Source organism: Physcomitrium patens, chromosome 17, assembly GCF_059467195.1.
Source record: "Physcomitrium patens ecotype Gransden chromosome 17, ASM5946719v1, whole genome shotgun sequence".
In the NCBI taxonomy this organism is placed as follows: Eukaryota; Viridiplantae; Streptophyta; class Bryopsida; order Funariales; family Funariaceae; genus Physcomitrium; species Physcomitrium patens.
In genome coordinates this window covers 4627509-4636593 of record NC_143426.1, presented here as the reverse complement: position 1 = coordinate 4636593, position 9085 = coordinate 4627509, and the positions used below count along the sequence as shown (strand labels likewise).

Here is a 9085-nt window from a genome sequence, read left to right as displayed (position 1 = left end):
GAACAAATGCCAAATGATTTGATCAAGGCTAATCTTGTTAAGAATATTGGAAGTGTTGTCATATGGCATGATTCACAATTTGGGAATACATTGGGTATCTAGCTATAGAGAGTTTAGCTTTAACTTATTGGCCAAGCTCCAGTAAGTGATTTATTCTTAATGTAGAGTGCAAATAAATATAACTATATCAAAAAATATTATATTAATAAAAACCTTTTATATTTAAGAAATTTTGTACATAAGACTTTCTAAAGCATCTAGAAATTTCTTAACATCCTTTGCTATACCAAATTAAGACTAATCATTTGTTGATAAGTCAGATTTTCAATAATTTCAAAGAAAATCTATAATCTCCTTTCAAAACTTATATTTATATCAAAATTTTATCATAGCTCCATGTATCCATCTTGACTCCCAAAAATCTCTTTACTTCATAGAAAATGCTTAAATTATAGCAAAATTCTTTCAAAAATATTTTTTCTATAATATATATATATATATATATATATATATATATTCTTTCTCAAACTTTAGCATTTCATATTTCTTGATCCAATAGTTCAATTTTTTTCAAATTTCTAAGTAATATAGAATTTATTTTAAAGTTTTATTATAGAAAAATAAACCATAAACTTACTACCAATTATTTGGCATCTTAGAAATCCTAGTAGATACTCTAAATCCCAATTTATAAGTACTCAAGTACTATTTTCTTCATATCTCAAAAATCCAAAATTTCAATGCGACAAAAATATTTGTATGCAATTTAATAGTATGATAATACATATTCTTAAAAAAATTGAATCAAAATCTTGTTAAATTACTTGAGATATAGCTCAAAACACAACCACTAAAAAATTGGGTTACTTATTGTTCTTAGATTTTAAACACTAACTTCAACTTCCAATATTTCCTTTATTTTAACTTAAAATTTATTGAACAATTTAAGTAAAGTGTAGCAAAGAAAGTGATTTCTCCAACTTCAATTGCCAATCCTTTATTGCTTTTTATACACATGCGTTATGTCCCAAAGAATGACAATAGGTACAAAATCAATACCTTAATTTTGAGCACCCATATCTCCTCAAAAAAATTCCAAATTATATAAAATTTGCACCAAAACCATATCCAAAATCTAAACTTATTAAACCTTGCTTTTGATGTTTGATTGTCCTTAAAAGAATAATCCTAATCTCCAATAAGGCCTCAAGCAGCCTCCTTCAAGCACATTAGACATGAATTTTGGCTAATAAGAATGGAAATTTTTATCATCCATCACCATTCATCCATATAGATAGTCTAACTACTCTTTTTGATATCAAAATTTTTTCTAATTCTTTTTTCTAATAACTTTTATATAATATGTATCCTAAACATCAAATAAAAAATAAAAAATAAGATTTTAAGAATCACCAATGTATAAAAAAGGTAGCTCTAAATATATAAAACTATTATCAGCATAAAAATCAACCTCAATAGTTGCCATTTTAGACTAACTACTTCAAAGTAATAATTTAATCACATTTTATAATCAATTAAAATCTAATTATATGGCTCTTATTACATTATATAGTAAATTATATTTTAAATATGTGTGTACATTATTTTCACATGATAGCTGAACCACAATATGTCAATGCCAAATCTAGAGAATTTTCAAGGCAATTGATGGCACATAGTGCTTACTGTTGCAGTAGCAATAATAATGATGTGGCCACACTAGACTAAAAATAGCAAGAATAAGCAATGGAATGATGAGATTTTAATATACAATGAATATCTACTACATACTATTTTAATATTTGGTTCCAAATTAAGATTTTTACTCTCTTTGAAATAATAATGACTAATATATATATATATATATATATATATATATTAAAATAATCCAAGATTTTATTAAATCAATCCATTATATTTTAAATTTTTATGCCAACCTCTCCGATTCCTAATTTGAAATGATACATTGATGTAGAGGGCCATAAGTGTGGTGTGGCATTTGTTGATCAAATGGAGGCTGTAGTGAGAATCAATAGCTCCATCTACTAAATAATAATGAAGACATTACTTGGAATGTATTGAATCATAAAACCATCAATCTCCTATAGGCACCTCTAATTCTATTTGATCCATATGCCATACAGTTGTGCACTTGCAGACTATACCAAGCTATAAATTATGCATTTGGATTTTTTGCAATCCACATGCTTAGGTTGTGCCATTTACAAGTAAATCCAATTAAAACTAAACTAAAATAAAATAAAATAAAAATATTCGTAATTCATTTGACTATGCAATATTTCAGATAAAAATTAAAGAAGCTTTAGACTATTTAGTAGAAAAAACTTCATCTGATGAAGAAGAGAATATGCCTATAGAAGAAGATGGTTTTTCTTATTTCAAATTTTGTTCATGCATTGATAAAGGTAGAGCTTGTTTTGTAAGAGTTTTATTTGAAGGACTTGGTATTAATTTAAGAAATAACACACAATCATACAATAACTATACAATGACTATATTAAAAACTTTGGCTCATGTGTGTTGTTACTCCACCTTTAAAAAATGTTGGAATTTCTATTTATTAAAATTAGATGTTTTGCTAATATCATCATTGGAAATCAACATGAAGCCATCATTTTTAAAATGAATGATTACTTTTTAAATTAATGTCTGAAATTGCATTTTTTATGTAATTGTTCCATTATCCATATGTAAAACAAGGATTAGAAAAGAAGTGGTAGGTGATAAAGATATCCATCACACACTGTTGGCTGCATGTATTTGTGCTGTTGAACTTGTACAATTGAGCTATGATCACATACTTGCTAATGGAACAATATTATAGAAACCCTCTTTGCTCCTTCAAATTCTTCATTCTATACTCACAATGATACAAGAATGGGCTTTAGTCGTGCTTTCTACTCATAGGCTCTAGTGTAGTTGAGAGGGTCTTTCCTATTTGGTAATGGTTAGCATGCTCTTAGCAACAATCAAGACATACATGATAAGCTTGCTAGTATAGTCAACATGTTTGTTTCATTGTGATTTTTTTCATGTATTTTCATTTCAAATTTGTATGGAGGTTTGTTATCTAAAATATAAGATTCAATGAACTTGTGCTAATAAAGCCAGATGATTTCATCAAGAGTAGTAGCAAGAAATTGGAGTACCCTTGTGAAGGATATCCAGAATTTGCGCTGGTGGGGCATTCAAATGTTGAAAATTTGTCTCTTATTAACACATTGGTTGCAAGGAGCTTGCACAAACATCCAAGCAACTTGGTTAGTGTAATCTTTGCATAAGATTTCACTTGAATGTCCCACCAGTGCAAATTTGAAATGCATTCACTTTCACTTTGCATAATCTTTGCATAAGATTTCACCTGTGTAGGTTGCTCAAAATCAGCCATGGTTTTATGGTTCAATTCATGCCAAGCAGTGTTCTCACTGCTCTTCAATAGAGGGAGTTGTTGATCCTCACCATAGCCTCCATTTGCCCAACAAACGCCACACCAGGCCCACTGCCCCCATATCAACACATCACCACACTGAGAAGTAGGGAAGGGGGGGATCAGGATAAGAATTGGGAATGGGAGGGGTTGGGATCAACACTAGGAACGGGATGGGTCGATTTAATAAAACCCTGGGGTCACTTTAACATCTCCCTAGCTAGACAGCTAAATATATATATATATATATATATATATGCTTTTCTCATCACGAATTGGTAATAGGCGCAGAGCGATGGTGTGAAAAGTTGAAAGGAGTTGGAATCGGGGAGGAGCTCGGGGGCAGATATATGTTCCGCCCCGGAGCCCGCTCCATCTTTTGCGGGGGCGGCACCAATCCGCCTGCCACATATCCAGTGTTAGTATGGTAGCCTAGGCCAGAGCGCCGCTCTGCGGTGCCTACATATCGTAAATTTTGGGAGAGTGTCAGGCACTAGCATCTCTCTTTTCTCTCTCTCTCTCTCTCTCTCTCCTTATTTTATTATTTTATGCCTGCAACACCCATCTCACTTGGGGATCTCGCTCGCTCGCTCTGCGTATCCTTCAGATTCAAACATCCCGTTCTTTTGACCCTGCTGGGCCACTGATCACAAACATGGTGGACGACTCTCTCACTCTATCCCTGCAGACCCCACCTCGAACAAGTGCTCCCTCCTCTCATCGCTCTCCTGTCTCCACCTGCTGTCAAGAATCCGCCTCTAGAACCCCACCGCGAAAGTCCAAGGCTGGGGCGCCATTTGGCTGAGTGACAGCCGTCGCGGACTCTTGCTGCAGACAAGTTGAGGAAGTTGAGGAAGTTGAGAGTTGGTTCCATGGTCGGCGGGAGCAGAAGCAGAAGCAGGAGCAGCAGCTGGAGTGTGTAGTTAAGTTTAATCTCGAGGCTTTGGTGGAGTGCTTGAAGAGTAATCCTCAAGTGCATTCTGCGAGAGGACAGGGGCTGTTCAGGGATTGATTGGAAGGAACGATGTTTGGTGAGCTGGTCTGGTTTAGTATCTATGTGCAGCGGAATATAAAGTCTGGCGCGAGGTTAGAGGCGCGGCTTTCATTGCGAAGGTCGAGCGATGTGTGTCGAGCAGTAGAGGAAGTAGACGAGGAGACGTGCGAGTCGTAGTTAAGAGGGGAATGGATGATGACAGCGTCTGGGCAGTGCAAAAGCTTGTGCTTTTCTTTGTCGCTCAATTCTTCCAATAAGGGGTCACTTGAGCTGCTGGGAAGAGGCTTGGAAAGTGGCGGAGGGTGTGACGTAGTCACGGCGGATAGCTCGTCTCCCGGTGTGGGAAAGGTGGATCCACCCAAAGAGCGCGAGGTGGTTATGGGTCGCGGGAAAATAGAAATTAAGAAGATTGAGAATCCCACCAGCAGGCAGGTCACATTTTCTAAGAGACGCGGAGGGCTGCTCAAGAAGGCTCATGAGCTGGCTGTGCTCTGCGATGCCGATGTGGCCCTCATCATTTTCTCCAGCACAGGAAAGCTGTTCGAATTCGCCAGCTCAGGCAGGTAGGACGATCATGCAGACTTTCTCAGCGGAATGATCCCAACTTCTTCTCTGCGGGACGCTTTTCTCTTTGACTCGCAGTTTAAATTTTGTTAGATGCTTCAGCTCGACTACGGCTCGATAGTCTTCAATCATTAGCCGAAGCACTAAAAATGCTCTCGTTCTGTATATCCCGAAAATTCCTCTCCATCCCCTGGTGACTAAGCGATTCATGTTTCTGTCACTTGGCATTCTGGGTTACTTCCCCTCATCAGTGCTTACCAATTGTTAAAATTTAATCATCCGCCTCGCTCGCTATTTGTCGTCAGCGTGCTCTATGCATACATAGCTTCTTCCCCTCTCGGTTCCTCCATCCCAATTTCCTCAGGGTTGGGTATGTGTCCCATCTTTTGCTCCACGCATTGAGCTTAACTAATTAGCACCTGGTCTTCTGTACGTTGATATTGGACGACTTCTGCAACTGGTCCTTCCGTAAATGTCCCACTCAATCTCCAGTATGTTCATTAAGTGTCACTCGCTGAGATCCCGAAGGTACTGATTGACATCGGAACCGCAGCGTGCAGCAGTAAGTTCTGAGCGTTTCCAACTTATCCGGCATTGTCGATGTGCAGCTTGGAATAGCATACGCTGAAGAGTAGCGCAATCGCCATGTGATTACGCTTCTGCACTTCGAGAACAGTGTAATCGTCAAATTCATAAATTTTTACAGGATAAGCGCACTGTAGCAACTAGGGGCCTGCAGGGGATAGATTTCTGTAGGTCGAAAGACTTGAATCCTGCTACGGTAGACCCAGCAATTGTCTGATTTTATAATAACGAATTTCCCGTAGAGTTTCGTGTTAGGGTTTAGAATCTCGACAACATTTCATGATACTTCTGTAATGTTCTGGCAGTTGATTATTTAAAGTCGAGACGGTCGAGAGTGATTGATTGTGCGTAGTGCTCCGATCCATTTAAAGGTTTCTGATCCCCTCTTCGTCTGTTGTACCCTTGTTTGCCTTGTGCAGCATGCGCGACATTCTGGAGCGATATAGTAAGTGCCCTGATGGATCCCAGACCGGCGTTAACAGTGACGTACGTCTCATTTAACTCCCTGACGACATTAGTCGTTCTAATGACAGACGAACTTAAAGTGACAAGTTTATTTCGTTCCAATCGATTAGAGGATTCAATGCACTTGCAGCTAGTTGACAGTGTTCTTGTTTGCTCATTGGCAGTTCCTGGGTCGGGAAGTGGTGAAGCTGCGACAGGAGTTGGAGCGGTTGCAGCATTCTCAAAGGTTCCCTCCTCGCAATCCTTCTAATTCTAAGTTTGAATCAAAAGCCTCTGTAGAGTTTGTAGTTTCAACTCGAAACTGAGGATGCGTATACTGTCTGCTGCAGACACATGCTTGGTGAGGATCTCCAAGTGTTAACTGTGCCTGACCTTCTGCAATTGGAGCAGCAACTGGACATGGGTGCTTCTCGAGTTCGAGCGAGGAAGGCAAGTGCCACATTGCTGTTGCGAGGAAATGGAAGGAAGTGTATTTTTGGTGCTATACAGGATTGAAAGGCATTTCTCATGGATGTACATTAGTCTTGACTTACTGGTAGTCCACATTTAATACGTGCAGCGTTTCTCAAGCTTGTGTACTTCGAGTCACGAAGTGAGTTCATGCTGACCTGTGTTATAAGTGTCCTCTCTCATTCTCTGGCCAACAGAGCTTAAAGTCGAGCTTTGTGCAGCTTACGAGTGAAACATTAGGGAGAAGATTGCTCATAATCAGCTGTTTGACGTACAAGTAACTTCTGGATGGCTGTTAGAACACAATCAGATAGAGTGTCGGTAGCTATCAGCAGCTCTACAAACTGAATCACTGATTCATTTCCGGGTTTCACTATTGCAGAACCAACTTTTACTGGAAGAGATTGAAGAGTTGCGTAGAAAGGTGTCCAAACCTACTTAACCCAATCCCCTCCCCGGTTCTTCTCTTTAGGTATCAATAAAAAACAGGGCACTGAAGTGCTTCGTCTCTCGATTAACACGGATTTATGAGCATTGTGTAGATAGCATTCATCATAGATCTGAACCTTGGATTTGTGTTATATTTGCAGGAGCATGACCTGCATGCCGTAAACGAGGAGTTGCGTCAGAGGGTATGCACATGCTCTATTTTTAAATTTTTTTAATGAATTATTTGACCTCGAGCTAAAGGGAAGACGATACGTAATGATAGTTTTGTGCTTTTCCGAACTATCTTGAATTGAAAAATAGTAGACATGTCGCCACCGAAAATAATAATGGACCAAAGGACCTCGTTGTGTTTGTGTTTAGCTTGCGGACGTTAAGGGAATGCTCAGCTTAGAAGCTGGCCCAGCCCGCGCTGCAACATCAGGAAGCCCCGGTGGGCAAGGCGTTAGTGCTCCAACACATGAAGTTGGCGGCAGCTCACAGCAACAGGCGGTCACAGTGTACCCCACACGTATCAATCTCCGAGACCCGCAGACTTCTCAAACCTCTCTACATCTAGGGTGAGCATGCAGCTTCTCATTGGTTTCTCTACGTCCCGCTTCAAACTTAAAATCGGTCACTTGTTTGATTTAGTTTCTAGAGCACAGAACACAATTAATGTGATAACTCTTCAGGTTATTTCCGGAATCATTCATGCCGAGTACAAGCAGAAGGCCGTCCCAGCAAAGTCCAACTGAGCCCGAAGGTGCCAGATAAATTTCACTTTTTTATTGTGCAAATTGTGTACTTGGGTTTGGCTGCTGCTACTTTTCCTGCTTGTGTGGACCTCATGTGAACCTAGACCTAACCAAGTCAAATTTCAATTATTGAATCAATGTATTTGCATGTTGCTAATTGCTGCAGGTGAATCTTCCATGAGATGGGAACATTCACACTACAGAAGTCAGAAGTAGACTCCATGCAATCTTTCCACCACAAGGAAAACAGTATAAGTTACATTGTTCATTTGGTGAGTGATCATGACAGCATAGGCATCACTTAATTTTTTCTAAACTATCATAGATAGATGGTCCCCTCTTATGTCGTGTAGCCTATGATAGCTCTATTCCGAGTTAAGTGCATGCGCTGTAACATGGTTTCTTTCAAACTCACCTTGAATTTCTTTTATTACCGTGCTGCTGACACATAATTAATAGCTTCGATTTGATATGGATGTAGTCAATTGTAGTTTCTTAGTACATTAATATAGTCTCGTGCTTCGACGACGAGTAATCCAGTACTTTATGACAGTATTGTTCTTCTTTATTTGTTAGGAATAAGCACCGCGTGCTGGAGGAGAATGAATGTGGATGGATTTAGGTGCCATCCTTGGCTAAGAGATCCGAAACACTTATTTAAATTCCTCACACGTATCCTGTTGTTGGCCAGGATTTGCACTGGTCTCCAGACAGGCGTTTGCAGATTCATCTGCAATGGCTTGCATGAGTGGCTTGAAGGAAGCTTGCCGAATAGAAGCTTGCAGTATTCTTCAGCAATGTTCGACCCAACTCTGGTAGTGCTTTTACAGTGTGACTTCTACATCTCTTCCACATACATCCGAATTCAATTAGTCCCTTGAAGGTGCTGCCTTGTTTGTGTGTCTCCATACAATGGACTTGCAAACAAGTTGGCACCTATGGTAGGGAAACGAATTCACTGTTAGAATAGCGGCCATTGTTGCATGGTAATTGTAAGCAATTCAACCATTTTTTTGCTGTAAAGCAACATTTCCAACTTTGTAGAATTAACTACAAAGTCTGTAGTCATCTCGTGACCCACTCTCGCTGCCTTACCTCTGATATGTTGTCCACTGTCAAAATTCATGTCTCAAGGTGGGATGGAATGTCACCCGTTTCTTTGGTTCTGTGGATTGCTTGACAAATGGTCGTGACATCAAACAGGAACATATTTCTGCTGAGAGGATTAGTTGTTACATGGGCTTGCTTGAAGTGCAGCAGCAGAATATGTACCCAGCTCGTACATGGTAATGGTTGAATAATAAATGAAATAGGCCCTTTGCACCAAACCATTTTAATCAATCCTTGATCCTGTCTAATTGTTTGTAAATGATTTTGAATTTTTTAAAAAATGAT

At 38.9% G+C, this 9085-nt stretch overlaps 1 protein-coding gene across 2 annotated transcripts; it reads left to right on the top strand.

Annotated features, from left to right (window-relative positions):
• The first annotated feature begins 3964 nt into the window (after window positions 1-3964).
• On the top strand, window positions 3965-8758 carry LOC112293993 (agamous-like MADS-box protein AGL11). Of its 2 annotated transcripts, none has more exons than XM_073539985.2 (10): window positions 3965-5005; window positions 6011-6077; window positions 6221-6282; window positions 6386-6485; window positions 6889-6930; window positions 7097-7138; window positions 7317-7513; window positions 7628-7698; window positions 7857-7962; window positions 8382-8758. In XM_073539985.2, exons 1-9 carry the CDS (start codon window positions 4635-4637, stop codon window positions 7904-7906), a joined length of 1002 nt encoding a protein of 333 aa, XP_073396086.1. In that variant the 5' UTR covers window positions 3965-4634; the 3' UTR covers window positions 7907-7962; window positions 8382-8758. The 2 variants fall into 2 exon arrangements, with proteins under 2 accessions (XP_073396086.1, XP_073396087.1); XM_073539986.2 differs by having other exon boundaries at window positions 3967-5005; window positions 8267-8758.
• Window positions 8759-9085: the final 327 nt, after the last annotated feature.